The following is a 15,782-nucleotide window of genomic DNA, read 5'->3' as shown; positions in this document are numbered from 1 at the left end:
AGCAATTAAAATTTTCCCATCAGAAATCAGATGAAGAAGTAAATTCAGATTTGCCAGTGATGGGAATTCTCTAACTTGTAGCATAAATAGAATTTCCTTATTATTTTCGGCTACGGCCATCTATGTAAATCTCCATTCCAAACAATTCATGAGAAAATAAAATGTATTGCAGAGTTATCATAGATACCTACATTTACATTGAATTTCCCCCCTTTTTTTTTAAGCAAAAGCTACTTTAATTAAGCTTAAAACAACAAACAATCAACCCACAAGAACCAACACACTTGGCTGCTGTTCCGTTCACCCAAGACTACGACTGTACCGAGAAATCTGATTTAAACAAACCCCAAACCATGTGCATCCCTGTGGCCTCAGAAGGCTACAGCTATTTTTGTGTGTCCATCAACCATTCCTGAGAAATCAAACCACAGATAAAAATGCAACTTCTTAAGAGGTTCTTGTGCACTCAAGGAAACCATTTTGAAATACATAACATTAGTTAAAATTAAATACATTGAAAATAATCCCAATTGTTACAATGCATCTAGAGCAGCTCCTGTAGCAATAGCCTCAGTGACAAAATAGTTCAAAATCTATGATTTCTGTTTTCTTAAATAACGGGCATGTTTGTGAAAGGTTTTATCTTTTCACTTCCATCATCGATTTAAAACACTCTTTACAGGAAACAGCCTGCGAGTGTCCGTAACAGGGAGGTGGCCTCGCGGTCTCCTGCAGCAGCTACAGTACATCAGATTAGATGGAGGGACAGTGTCTCCTCTTCCTAATGCGAACACGACTCACGCCCTCCGAGAAAAACTCTCTTCTTTCCCAAGTATAGCTCTAACTGTCTGATGAAATTTTACTGAGAACCTCTTCTCACTTGGACTCATACAGCACGAACTTTCTTCTTTTCTTTCTCTATGATTTAATCTGAATCATTTTAAGGTTAAAGTGAATATCAATTCACAATAAATCCATGATGCAAGAGAGAGGGTGGGAGCTCTGGTTCAGAAAGACCTCTGCAATGGCAACTAACTCCTGCCCTGCTTTCTCTCCCTTGCTGATCCAGGAATAAATCTACCGAACAGAGGAGGAGGGAAAAACAGAATATGAATTAGACAAGACCACAGATGAGAAAAATTAAGACAGAGGATAATTTCTGAATACAATATTGGCTACCTAAAGTCTGATCCAAGGTTGTTTCTTAATTAGTGTTTTAGAAAATAGTTGAAAAGCAAGGCTGCTGGACTGAAACTGTCTGTTGCAGATATAGCACGTTGCTCTCATTTATCCATGGATCATTCGCGTTGACTTCTTCTTGGCAGCTGAAAATATACTCAGACTGTCTGAAGACAGGTTCTAAAATTTTAGATTCCCTCTGTCAACAGCTAGGTGATCATCTCATCTGCAATACCTACTGGATCAGCTAACCTTTCTTTTCTGTTTTACTACCAATGATATTTTCTTGATGGGTATTCCAGGTACTGCAGACATTTGTATCCAGGTTGTAAACCTGGGTCCCTTAAATCAGCAAAGCACTATTTCAATCATCTCGCTGTGGCATAAGGTTGGTCTATTCAATACAGGAAAAAAAGCAAAGACAGCAGATGTAATAAATAAAGGATTTCTTCTGGCCAGAAACCAAATACTGTTGCTTGAAACTAAATATTGCCATGCAAAAGACTAATTGGGGCATCCCTACTTCCTCTCAATGGCATGGCTAAGAACTAAGGAAAATGCAGATGACTGGGGGAACACAGAAAAAGAAGCAGACTCCTTCCCACAACTGGGAGAAGAAATCCTTGAATGCCTCCCATACACATGGCAGGTAACCTCCGAAGGAGACAAAATTCAAACATTTGCCCTCAGAATCCAGGTTTCGGTTCCTCCTTCGGCAGCGTTACCTCCTGTAGGCTCAATGGTCCCACACAAAAAAGTCAAGAGTTTTAGGGAAAGTGGCTGTTGCCCAAAGCCCTGGGTAGAGAGAGAGAAGTTCTCCCTCGAGCCATGACCATGGAAAACTTGGAGCGTTTGCCTGTAAAGCCCTTGTGTCAGGCTCTGAGCTGAGCATGGAGCCGGCCAAGCCCAGAGCCCAGGGCGATGAGAGCGCAGGAGCCGATAGGCGCTGCACCCACCAGCGCCTTCCATGGGCCCGCGGCACGCAAATACTCCTTTTTAAAATAGCTACAATTTAAAAGGTCATGTTGTAAAGTCATTCCATGAAAATAGTAATAAAAGAGTAAACATTAACTCACAATTTTTCCTTAGGTCTTTCTTATTTCCAGTTGGTATCATTTCTCCCAGACTAAGTTGCACCTTATGAATCTGCGAGTTTATCTTGATTAAAAATCTTTAACTTCTCAGTTTTCAATGTTAGAAAACCAATGTCCTTCCATTCAAAAATACCAACTCCTTGCTCTCATACCTCCCATGGTATCTTGACTGCAGCAATTACATATTATCCATGCTATTTGTCACTACTGAGACACTGAAACATGGTAGAACTGTCACAATAAAGGAAATTAACTTTTTCGCACTTTAATGAATGCTAGCTTTTATACTACGCAAAGAAGACAAATAATAAAACTCCTGGTATAGCCTGGTAAACATTATCTAGCCGGTGGGCTCTTGCAAACACTCTGGATAGTCTTGATTGCTTTAGTTCCAATCATTGTTACTCAATAAGGTTTTCAGAAAATGCAAACAATAAACACTTTCTTAAAAAAGAAACTGAGATAAACCTATGCACAAAAAAACCAGCGGGCAGATCAGGGAGAGCTGTAAATTGGCCCTGCTCCATGTGAATTAATGCAAAGGCATTGATTTGTTCTAGGTTAATGATAAGGACTCTTTGTTTAATTTTAGGAAAAGAACTTTCATTTGCTGATTGGCAACCAGAGCTGTAGATTACACAACCAGAAAGCCAAAGTTTGGCTTTGCGAGTGACTAATCAAAGCCAATCCCTCTCTGTAGGGATGAGGGAAGGGAAAACAAGGCTGGAACGGGCAACAGCAGTTTGTGAAAATGAAACGTAACTTCTGTCTGCAGATCCCCAGCCCGGCCCCGGGAGGACGGCCATGGGGAGAGGGAATCTTGTACGCCCAGGGGGAACCTGTGAAAAGTTTGCTAATGGTCGGAAAACAGTATTGAAGACAGTTTTCCACCTCATCCGAGAAGTGAAAATCAGACCAACTCCAGGGACCACCTAGATCCCATTCGGTCACAAGCTTTTTTCAAAGCAACAGGAAATACGAAAAGAAGAGAAATTCAAATAAAACCACAGCTATACTGTCAAAAAGAGAAGAGCAAGATAAGGGAGATCAAGCAACAAATTGCTTGTTGTGTTCTTGTTTCCTTATCTCAGAGAAGTCCTGGAGGGCAATGAATGTCCACTACAAGTGCCACAGCAACCACCCCAGTGCTGGCAAGGCAGCTCCCTTCGCCCTACGTCCTGTAGAGCACTGATACGACTGTTCAATCACATTTATTGGCCCAAAACATTATGTCGAAGCAGCGACTGTAATATTTGGCGCTTAGTTCTCCGTATTCAAAGAGTTAAGCTGTGTCCTATAAAGATAAAAATCTCCACTTTTATTATTTTGTAAGGCTGCCTAACAAATGAGGATCCAGCTGTAATTGTAACATTCCAAGCTCCGAAGGCGCCAAGTTTTACTAACTACAATTTAACTGGTCCAGTTGATGCAGTCCAAATTCTTGTTTGGATAATCAGCCTTTGTTTAAATATGTACCAAAAAAAAAAAAATAGAAAAAAATAGAAAAAAGCATAGGCCAGCATTAGCCTCGAGGCATGTCATGTGAGCTTATTACCCCGAAGCTTGCAGTAGCAGACACTCATGCACAAGAGGAGGATTATTTTGCTAGTATTACTGTTACGGTAACATATAATCAGACCTTCTCCCCACCAGCCCCCACCCTTTTTCTTTCCTTTTTTTTTTTTTCCCCTCCACAATTCACAAGTCTTCTTTCCAAGTTCAAATAAAGTTTAAAGGTGAAAAGGTCGAGAAAGTTTCATGACTGGCTGTTGAAAGAGGGAGAAATAACCAGGGTCTCCAAGTTTGCATATACTAAAAGCTCAACAATTTCGTATTTTGCTGCAATTCATAACTGTACAAATCCCTTTTGTTGGATCTGTTTGGACTGAAATTAAACACTTGTTAATAATTTATAACTTAATATAATTAGAAAATAATAATAACTGTCAAGCAACTACATTAAATACATAAAGCAACTTGAGTGGCTCATTAGCCTATTTGTCAAAACAACAATTCCTATATATTTTAGCTCATTTCTACTGGGAAGAGCGGTTAAAGAGCCACCCAGCTTGCTTGGAAATCATTTCTCCACCAGCTGGGAGCAATTCCCAAATTGCTGCACCTCACCCACATCCAAGTGATGCTGGCTCATTTTAAAAGCAGCTGAAGTCTGACTTCAGGAGGTGCCTTAACAGAAACGGAGGAGAGACGGCCAAAGCGTTACGCTGCTGCACGGACAAAAAAAATGCATCCTGCAGCAATACGCTGCACATCATTTGCTCTAAATTTTACATCTGAATGGAAGTGTGTAAGTGTTTGGCCAACAAACTGACCGTCAAAATGAGTCATTTAAGAAACAGAGAAGTCTTAATTCTTTATCTGTGCTGGTAAGAGACCTGAGCTCAGTAAAGCATGAGAGCCAGGCATGAAGCTGCCCGGTGATTCAGAAGGTGCTTAACGCAACAGAAAAAAATACTGTTGTGTTTTTTTTTTTTCTGAGGAGTAACACTGATTTTCTAAACTGTCAGTGGCCCTGGTTCTCTTGGAAAGCAGAGTGTGGCGGCCTGCGCTGGGCAGTTTGGGTACTTACGTTTGATAGATATCAAAGTATTCAAATATTTTCCAAATACATACAATTCCCCTAAATAATGAATATCGTTGAAAAAAAAAAAATCTACTGCATTAAAGTGGAACAAAGCAAATTCAACTGCATATACTGAGTCAGAACCTCGGCTGATTAAAATCTACGTAATCTCACTTTGATCATGTCAATATTTAAACGCCAGAATATCTAGTCCATTCAAGATAAAAGCGGCCATATAAATGTTCATTATAACTGATAAACTAACATCACAGATCACTGAGCATCAGACAGCCGATCTTTTTTATCACTTTTCTCTCCTTGGGAGAACCTACGCCAATTCTATTTTTGTTGCATATTAATTATGTTACATATTAATGTTAGAAAATGTCAAATTTAAGTATACAAAGCAAGGAAGTCCAGATTAAAAACTTAGTCTCTGGTCTCAACTCATCCAGTCTGTCCAGACCCTGAGCTAGTTTAAACCGATTTGACTTCAACGGTGCCAGAACAACGCGCCGTTAGTCAGGGATCTGCTCTCGTTTTCATCTATTTATCTGATACCATTTCTAATTTACTTACTGAATAAATCTCTTGTCTTTTCATTCTTTTCAACTCCTCCTCCTCCTCTTGCTTTTGTTTCTTCTGTCCCATTGCCTGGAAACTGAAAACTGAACACATCTACTGCAGAGAGCCCTCTTCCCCCCGCACCCCCTCTTCTCCTCGCACCCTTCTCCCCTTCCCAACCCTGCCCTGTTTTGTTCCCATGCTTTGCTAATCTTTATGATCCATCTTTCTGTAGTAGTTCAAGGAAGGAGACAAGGGCGTCAAATACTGCACGTTATTTAACAAGCACAAGTTCTCAGGATATTGTTTAGTATATCTTCAAGCCAAAGAGCCATCCAATTTCCGACTGTATGGATAGGCTGTGGAGTCCTTTAAAGTGACCATGTGAATGAGAAAGGCAATAAGAGGTATATGTATTTTTTTAAATAACAGCCTCTCGTGCTTCTCTCGGAAATCAAATGGTGTCTACAAAGGAACCAGAAGAAGATGTCATTCTGGCTAATTGGACGAGGTCCTTATAATTCATCTTTTTTTAATTCTTTAATCGTCAGTTAAATGTGAAAGGTTTCCTTTTTTTTTAAGTGAATCTTCTAAAACACATGGGAAAAAGATATGAATCAATAAAATTGATCTATAACATATTTTTACTTGAGAAAGGATTATAGGATTGGATCTTAACATTATATACCTAAAACCATTTCTTGTTCCACTGCCTTTATAGTTCAAAAAAAAAAAAAAAAAGTACGTTTTAGAGACAAAGGCCTTTATCCTCTTAAGTGCTGTGGATTTCATGCCAATCTCCCAATATAAAGCAGACTTCAGACTTATACCCAAGAGAAATGGTCTCGGAAAGATTAGATTTTCCACCACAAAATAAAACCCTTGTGTGGTGAACCATACCAGCTTCCACACCACCTTCCTCCTAAGTGCTTGTTCGACATGGAGAAACACACCCGTTCCATGGCCTCTCTTCCAAAGTGGAAGTGGTTTTATCATTCCTCTGCTTTTGTGCCAGATGGTTTTTCCACGTGTAAAATTTCCAAAATTGTCACATGTACCTGAAACTAGGGAGGAATGGCAACCAAAATCTGGAGATTTATCTACTTTTACTCTTGTTCTGTACCATTTTGCTGTACAGAAAATGGCATACATCACTCTTAATAGTAGTGTACAAAACTTATTCTCATCTGTGATGTAATAGAGATAAAAATATACGATGAACATAAATGGAGGAAAAAATCTTTTAAATCAGCAAGATATTTTTGGGAGCTGCCCAGCAAAGTCATGCATCTCTAATAGGAATAGTACATTACAGGGGATTAATTTAACTAAATATCTAGCAGGTCAACAAAGACGAGAGGAAACTTTTCTTAAATTACCCATTTGTAAAAAGGTATTTTACCAATCTCTCCATATTAGAAAACACGGATTTTTCAGGATATTTCAAAATCCTTTGCCAGTAATAAAGTAGGACATGCAAAGAAAGGAGAGAAATATAGACTTAATACAATGTAACCGCTGAGGATTAAATTTTAACACCACCAAAGCCACACAAAAAAGAATGAATTCAAGAGTCAGAAGATTAAAACTGCATGTAGTCAGCTTGGGATTGGTATGCTACAGATGGAAACTTTCTTGACAACACACAGTTTAAATTCTAGTTAGGATATACTATGATTAAATGCTCCTACCATTTTTGACTACATCACTTTTTTCCTACCAGCTAGTGTAATACAAAAGACATCTCTTGCAAACATATAACTAGTAAAAAAAAGTGCAAGTAAAAGCCATTTAGGTTTCCAGCAAAGACATAAAAGCAAAACAGCTAATGGACATCCAGGGTAGTCAAATCATTTCTGCAAAACCCATTAGTTACTAAAAGTTCTGGAGGGCTCAGTTTTTACAGTAAAACCTGTAAAAACTCAGTATCCAGTTTCTCTATTGGGACGCTGAGGTGTGAAGATCCAAATGATGCTGGAACTGAACTTGTATATTTGAACCTTTTGAACTCCATCTGCCCTTCATAAATTACTTTACCACTAGCTTTAACACGTTTCTAACCTACTGTGCTAGAAAAAGAGGGAATCATTAAAATAACTGAAAACGCGACTAACTTTATAACACTTCCCATGGAATTTGTCTTTGTTCAAGACACGCACCTATAACAGAGCTGTGGGATGAGAAGGAGCTTCCAGATAGTCCAGTGAAATAACATCTGTCTTGACGCTACTGAAAACAAAGCGTCAGACCCCGCTCCCCAAACTCAAAAGCATTTAAAGCAAATGAAAATTGCACTGTACAGAAACAGACAGTTGCTCCTTTCCATCTGGAAACACTGTCAAATGGCAGCAAATTCCACAAAATTCCCAGCTGATACAAGAACTTAATTTTGCATCTCGCAGCAGCCCTCTGCTCCACAGCCCATCAGCAGGAAAACATTTCAATTTTGCTTCCGTCAAAAGTACAAAGAGGTGACAAAGCAGAGGCCCAGACGCAGCACTGAGAACACCGTGTCACTTGAAGAGCTATTTTGCCATTCCTCTTTTGCTCTTCTCCCGGATCCTGCAGGACTGCGCTGCCACGCAGCAGGGGTAGCAGCCAGCAGCACCGGGAAAGCAGCGCTGCGTTCTGCGGAGTTACCTCCCCGCCTAACACAAAGTGTGTAATTTATACATCACTCGGATTTATAGCAACTGAACGCTTAATTGTATTTTTTAACACAAAAAAAAAATCAAATGGCCCTAAATTTCCTACAGCCAAATCTCACCCCGCGTGTGCTAAGACAGAGAAAGGCACCACCATCCCCTCTGGCTCCTAACGAACCCCCGGGGCAGCCAGGCAGCAGAGCGCCTAGTAGAAAAACTTGAGTGTGGTGAGGAATCTGGGCATCACGTGCCTTGAATCCCATGGTTCCATCTTTCCAGGGCCTTGGAGATATGGTTGCCACCTCCAGGTATGGAGAGCAACGCTTGCTCTGCTGCTGGGAAGTAGCGTGTGCCCCAGCCGTGGATGTGCCACCTCACTGCAGAAGGCTCCGGTCAGCAGCGGGGGCCACCTGGGGACCCTGCAGGAGCCACCCTGGCACGGAGGTGCCACCCGTGTCTCCATGTGGGTGCAGATGACTTCTGGAGCTTCTCAGGCCCTCGGGAATCTGCTCCCCTCCATTCTGTACAAGGTAGATCGTGGATGTTGGCTGGTCTGGCTGCTAACCTAAAACCTGGTGCTGGGTATTTTACTAGCACGTCAGACGCAAACCTTCCCCTAAAGAACTTACAGTCCTTTTTTTTTTCTTTTAGAGGCATCATCATCATGGCCCAGAGCTCCAGGTTTGAACCTTGACTTGTGCAAACGATACTACTCTTGCCATCTCCTCTGCAACTTGAAAATCAAAAGCATCATCAAAAGTGGTGCAGTAAAATAAGCCCTTGTGCTTCTGATAATTTTTCCTGCAACAGCTCTGGCTGCGTTCAGTGTTACGCGGCCCCGGGGATGTGCTGCTCCGGACAGACACAACTTCAGGGTGCAGAGGGGCAGGGGAGGGTTATCGCCCTGTGGCATTCACCAAGGAACAAAGGGGAAAGAGATTCACACCTCCTCTACAGGAGAAGAAGGTTAAAAATGAATCCAACTTCAAGACAACGCCCATTAAAGATTCTTAATTAATTTTAAGCTGCCTTAAACTGAAAGCAGAGATCCCACGGGAAGGCTGGGGAAGCCCAAAGAAGGGAAGCCCGGCAGGCCAGCAGCCCAGCTGCTTAAACACAACGGTAACTTCTCTCGGTTGGACGTAACGCACACAGGCACAGCGAGCAGACTCCGCATCGTTATTTTTGAGACTGTCAGCGTGTTTATAGACAGTCAATCACTGGGATTTAGGAGGAAAAACTAAGACTTTATTTGAACTCCAGGAAGAAGGGAAAGGCTGGTTCACAAACGAGACAGCATATTATCATAAGCAAAACAACATGCAGAAAAGATATTACTTTTTCCTACACTTTTGCTGCCTGCGGAGAGCTCAGCGTTCAAAGCTGTGTGCCTGCCAATGCCTGCGCAGGAACTCTTCGGCTCTTGTCCTGCTTGCATAAGGAGTTTCTTTGGGTTCAGGAAAGTCACGTCATTCTTTTTTCTGTCTCGGATTAGTCACTTACAAATGAGGAAACTGCCCATCTTCCTCTCAGAGGAAAGCTATGAGAAATAATTAACGTCTGAATGTGCTTTCAAGAGGTCAGCTAGCATAAAAATTCTTACTGCTTTTCTCTTTGGATTAAAATGTTATCATATTGTATCTGGACACTGTATTTCAATTTCTTTTTAACATGATCTTGCTAAGCAGCAAAGGGGCACAGCAGCTCCCATTTACAGGTCACCTCAGGTCTCCCGAACCAACTATACCCCGGGGTTTAGTGAAACTCAGGAATTCCAAAAGCAGAGCACATTGCCCTTAGTACATAAAATGCTTCTGATTCACAGAACGACACAAATGTACAAGAAAAAAGGACGTCTGATTATTTTTTGTAACAGATGGCTTTTAGATGGACAGAATACACTTACGCATTTCTTAAGCCACCAAACAGCAAGTGATTTTTAACAATGGGCTTGTGTGAAGTGCTACTTGCTTAGCAAAAAGACTCAGAAAAAGAATTTCAGGGGTTCAACTCTCACTGCGCTTTAAGTCCTGGACAAAGAATAAGATGCTGTAGCTGCACCAGTGTGTGCTCCCTCCTATTGCGGGAAGGCAGCCTGCCCACGCCGCCCGTGCTCTGAGACACCATGCTACCCCCACCTTTTAATACTTCAGATTAATAAAGCTGTAAGAAATTATTAGACATCCAGAAATAAAGTGAATAAAAAAGAAAAATGACAAAATTTTCTGAGCAATGTACTTTTCCCGTGGAAGCCCATTTCACAGTTTGCCTGTTTAAGCAATAAGGAATAAGATACATGCAACCTAGGGCACAGTTAAATGGATACTCGCAAGTTATGAAATTACCACCTCCATTAATTATGATTCCTAATGAGATGTTCTAACTGACCATGTGAACGGTCGTGTTCATGTTCCTGTGACCATATGAATGACCACAGGTGTTCAAAGAAACGATCACTGCAGATCATCTAAGTTAACCTGTTTTACTTCCCACTTGCATGACGGAAGACCTGTGGTTTTGCATTCCCTCCCCACCAGCACAGACTGGCTCTCCTTTCCTCGCTTCCCGGCTTGGAAATGAGCCGTCTGTCATTTACAGGCTTCCAAGGTTTGGGAGAGCACTTTCCGAGGATCACTTTGGAAAATGGTACCGCATTTCAAACCAGAGGGAGGCAGGTATAAGCCTTTAAGAAAAGGCCAACAACCAGAGTGGTCATCGGTAAGTTTTGTTTAAGTGTATTACCAACATAACCTAGAGCATTTCAAATAATCCAAGTATCTCACTGTTGTGCGTGGTATCTACAGTCGCTACATCTCATAAGCTAGAAAGGACCTAAATTTCTGACATTAAATAAACAGTAGACAAGGAACCAAACCCAAATCACTGCAACAACCCCCCACCAAACCCAAACCCACAGAAAGTAGCTCTTTCAGAAAGCAAAGCTACGCATATCCACGTTTTTATCCCTTGGAGCTCGTTGGGTTTGGAATCACAAGCAGCGTCAGTAGGTGAACGCACATGCTGATCTCATCTAAGAGCTACGGGTTCATCTGTCGGGTACCTTACAAAACAGCAGAGATCAGTCCCGCCTGATGCAAACCTTAAGTCAGAAGAATAACATTACGTAATGTGCAACAAAACGGTAATTTACAAGACGGCAAATCTAATGGGTTTTTTTCTCAGAAGCCTGGTGATGTACTAGAACGCTTTCCACACACAGCAAGATGGCATAAATGAATTAAATATTTTTAAAAACGTTTTTGTATCTTATGCCATTTTGGTTTATATTTGGTTTCCCTAGTTGATAATCTTAGAGACAAGAAAAAACATGCTGCTGGTGAAGTACTAAATCACACCAAAAGAGCTAAGGTTTTTAGATGAAACAAGAAGCTGATTACACATGCACCCAGTATACCAGTCACTAAGCGTTTCTGGATTGCAGGGATAAGATACTCTCTTTGCTTATTACTGCCTTCTTGATCCATAGAGATTTAAGCAACTGTTTTCAATTAGATGTTTTTAAGCTAGTAAAACTACATCCATAAAGACATATTTATAGAACAACTTAAAACTAGAAGAATTAAAACGACTACAAAACTGATGAATTCCATTCCCCCGCCCCCCCGAATCATTTACTGACCATTAACGAGCAAAAAGCACTGCAATTTTAAGAATTAATCCACTGTCGCAAAATTGAATCAGATACACTAGTAGGGATAATGACAAACTGGTGGCTCCAGCGTTGTCAGTTTGCGGGTGATACAAGTTCAAGTCGTCTGTGCTAGTGGCCACTCTGTTGGAACAAACATGAACATAAAAGGTAACATTAAAAGTGCAGCAGCACCAATGGAATCAATTCTGTCACTGAGGACGCAGACTCCTAATAAGCGGCATAGGGTCAATATCGCATTTTAGAAACGATCTGGCTAGTTCCAAGACTGCCAGACCTCAGCGCATGGAAATAAAGGAAGACAAAGTAATGAAAGTAAATGGAAGAGAGAGGATACTCGTTTCCCCTCTAAATTCCTGAGCACAAGAGCCCGGCAGTGTGGCTTTGCCACACATGACTGCTTTCATCCCCCTTAACCTATGACGAATATTCTGAGATTTACAGAGACAAAACTGAGCTTTGATAGTTTTCAATCCACCAGTTGCTTAAACAAAATTTGCCTCAAAAAACCTCTGCAGCATGTGACTACAAATATTTGCAAGATGAGGCGCCTTATCTCTAGTCGCTGGAGAACACGCAGCAACGGCAGAGGCTTCCCCGGGAGCCTGCCCAGGGATGGCCGGAGCTCGCTGGGCACCCTCTCCGCTGTCAAAGCCAGAAGCATCATCCACCAAGTACCTAAAACACCTATATTCTGTACCCGACTGCCCCAGGGCTAGCTTAGTTGGAAGTAAAATAATGGGTAAGGCCAGTCCCCCAGGCGCGGAGGGGCAGGGGCAGCACGCAGCCGCTTTCCAGCCCTGCCATCTCCTGCTGCACACCCGGCGGAAGAAGCTGGAGCCTCCTGGCATCCTCAACGCCAACTTCCCTGCAGTTCTACCAGCCCAATTTGTTGCTACCTAAGCACATCGTCATGAAAACTCCTAAAAGCACATTAACAGCGGAGTGACTTTAAGATCCAAATACATCATTTAAACATACATATTTTATACATTTAATACCCTTCAGAATCAGGCTGTAAATACAAACGGATATTTACAAAGCATGAAGCAGCGTCTCAGCTTTCTTCTGTCACAGCGTGGCCTTCGCCTGGGCACCCTGCACTGCGGGCGATGGGTGCTGCGCCAGGACACCCCACGCCCTGCGGATGCAGGAGATGCTCTGGGACAGCACGGGAATCTCACAACTAATGCAGGAACCCTCGCAGGGAAAGAGGAGACAGATTTTCTTTTCTGGTTTTGTTTTGTTTTCCTTTTTTAATTAAGACCTTGCAGCTCACCTACTGAAGAAGCACATGCTATATAAGGAAATTTGAGATATTATTTTAGGTGAATTAACCTACAGAGTTACACACAGGGTCTAGCTGTAGGGAATCTCTTCAGCCCCAAAGCAGGGAAGCTGTCTATTGGCTGTGCAGTACCTTGCCTGTCCCCAAGACATGCAGGATATAGAAAAATATCTCTACAGAAAAAACCTATTTGTTTTACATCTGTATCTTGCCCATCCTGACAGCAACAGAAACCAGCCGAAATCTTCCCGCTGAGCCCTGGGCAGCAGTGCCAGCCAGCGCGGTGGCCCTCCGCCCTGCCGTCCCTGTCACCTTTTGATCTCAGGGAAAAGGGGCAAAGCCGGGTACGAGTGCTTGGGGGAACCCGAGGCACCGGCCCTCTTCAGGAGCTACATGGAAATAAAGGAAAGGAGACAGAAAAAAATCACGTAGTGACATAACCTGTGCAATCTGTTTTCTGCTCCGGGATGTTAAAGAAACAGAAAGCCGCAGCGATGCAGTCGCATCCTTTACATCTCGCTGTACGGATCTATGGTGCAAACCAGCTCAGCCAGCCAGATCCGAACTTACTGAAATCACATAATGCACCTGGATGAAGATGCATAACTACATCAGATTCACCCTTTTGAATGAATATGGCTCTGATTTCTAATAGGTTTTGACCTTGTTTACAACATGCTAAGAAACAAGATTAAAAATATTACATTTTTGTTAATGGGAAACACGGTAAGAACAAGGCTAAGTCCAAAGCCTTTTGTGTCTTCTTGCATGGTAAAGGATGGCTCCTGTACAAAAAAGCTACAGGATGAAACCAAGAGCAAAGTTTCATACAATTATATCCAAATTGGCAGGGCAAAACTATGAAATAGAAGCCAACATAAAAGCAAGTGAAATAACATGAACAGTGAAGCAGTAAACAATTTTGCCTAAGGCACAACACTAACGCAAGACTAACTTCAAAGCATCAACCGAACCAACCAAGGTGACAAACAATATGCATAACAACAAACTTAAACCAGCACTCGCTCCCTTCTCGTCCCCTAATCAAGGCGAAACCCAACAGCAAGGGACACCACGCAGCATCAGCGTCATCTGGAAGCACATGGCGGCTGCGTGAGGAGCCACCTGCCCTCGCAGGAGGAGAGGTGGGAAGGGAAGGGGAAGCGCAGAGGGATAAGCTCGCTCGGCTCGGTGGTGGCTCTGAAGCTGATGACCCAGCAGGTACGCCCGGCCGCTGGATGACGACGCTCTCAGGTCATTAACGTGCATCTAAACCAGGGGTGGGACAAGCTGGAGAGATACCTAATGTCTGCGGTGTAGAGAACTTCACGTGAACATACACCTGATTATAAAGCTCTCCCACTTCAAGTGTGCTGTCAAACAAATACTGCTAATTCAGTAATTCCAAATACGAAGGTTAGTACCTTTTAGAAATTTCTGTTTTGATAGTAACTTCTGGAATTTAAAACAGATAATCCCCAAGAAAGTTCTGGTCTTGCTCATAAAACACTTGAAACTTTTTTTTTTTTTCCATTTTACACATTGAACAAAGTATATAAGCTAGATTACAGCATTTTGGCTACAAGTTTCTTCAAATAAACTAGGCTGAGATGTGACGTTAAGGGAAGTCCACCACATCAGAAGGTTTATTCTGCCTATTTTTTTTTTCCTTCTAATTATAATGAACCTCTTCCCCAGTAAGCTGACTCAGGGAAAAACCGCTCTGAAAGGCATCAGCTAGTGATGAATTATTTCTATTAATTAAGTTAGAGAACCAAAAACTGCAGTGGTTTTCAGTGCTGCAACTCACAGTAGAACCCACAAGCTCGAAGGCAGAAAGAAGTGTGAAAGCCAGAGCTCTGCGCCGAATGGCTCCTCCGTTCACTGAGGGGCTGAAATTCCACGAACAAGGGGGTTTTCTCTCTCCCTTAACCGAAGGGATTTGCTCCTTTGAACAGCTGCTTCGGACTTAATAAAACACCACAAAAGCCACTGCCTTTATGGCATTAAAAACTGAAATAATGGGTATTAAGCAGAAGTAGCTTTTATAATACACTGATATTTAAGAAGTTCAGCTTGTGATCAGATTTGTTGAAAGCAGAGTAGATAGAAGAACAGAATTAAGAAAAACATCTAATCTTGGCAAGTTTCAAAAACCTTTAGATTTTCCTTTTAAGTCCTAGTAGCCAAGAGATTCAAGTTTTACTTTTCGCTTCGACTTTTAGAGGGAGGCCATTGAGGAGAATCTCTGGATTTAGCCCATTTGCGCGTCTCCCCACGAGAAGGGGCCACGGGAGCCCCGAGGCAGTGGCTGCGCGCGGGGCTCGCTCCCGGCCCCAGGACATCACGCCCAGGAAGGTGGGGTTTCGTTGCTGGGGATTTCTTCCTTTGAACATGCAGTAGATGGAGCAATTCATAAGATTTTTCAATAAAACTTTGGGATTCTCTTATTTAAGCCAGAATCCTCTTTGAAGAGCGATGCTTTATATAATGATCCCTATTTATAGCCTGCCTCTTCCTTCGGCCATCAGCTCTCTCCCGCTCGCCCACTCGCCAGTTCAGCTGTTTTATCCCACCTCATGTGCCTTTTATGGAAAGAACTGAAATACCTTAAAATTTGCGCGTGCAATGAAAAAAAGGTTTATTCGCACAGTTAGGACATGCTTTTTCATGCAATGCTGGTTACTCAGAAGTTTAGCTTTTGTTAAAGGGGACAGAAATAAAACAAAACAGGAAAGTGGGTATTTTTCTTACTTAT

The 15,782-nt window shown here is 42.1% G+C and overlaps 1 protein-coding gene across 11 annotated transcripts in view; it reads right to left on the bottom strand.

Moving 5' to 3' along the window:
• BCAS3 (BCAS3 microtubule associated cell migration factor) overlaps window positions 1–15,782 on the bottom strand; it is a 364,497-nt gene that overhangs the window by 101,008 nt on the left and 247,707 nt on the right. The window contains exon 24 of one of the 11 annotated variants that reach the window (XM_063342642.1): window positions 11,819–11,859. The exons of the other annotated variants lie outside the window; for them this stretch is intronic. Coding sequence (XP_063198712.1) covers window positions 11,834–11,859 — 26 coding nt within the window. The 3' untranslated portion in view covers window positions 11,819–11,833. Of the gene's footprint in view, window positions 1–11,818; window positions 11,860–15,782 lie in introns of those variants that run through there. 11 annotated transcript variants of the gene reach the window in all.

Source organism: Chroicocephalus ridibundus, chromosome 7, assembly GCF_963924245.1.
Source record: "Chroicocephalus ridibundus chromosome 7, bChrRid1.1, whole genome shotgun sequence".
Taxonomy (NCBI): Eukaryota; Metazoa; Chordata; class Aves; order Charadriiformes; family Laridae; genus Chroicocephalus; species Chroicocephalus ridibundus.
Note: the sequence above shows the minus strand (reverse complement) of the source record. Positions and strands in the feature narration are given on the sequence as shown.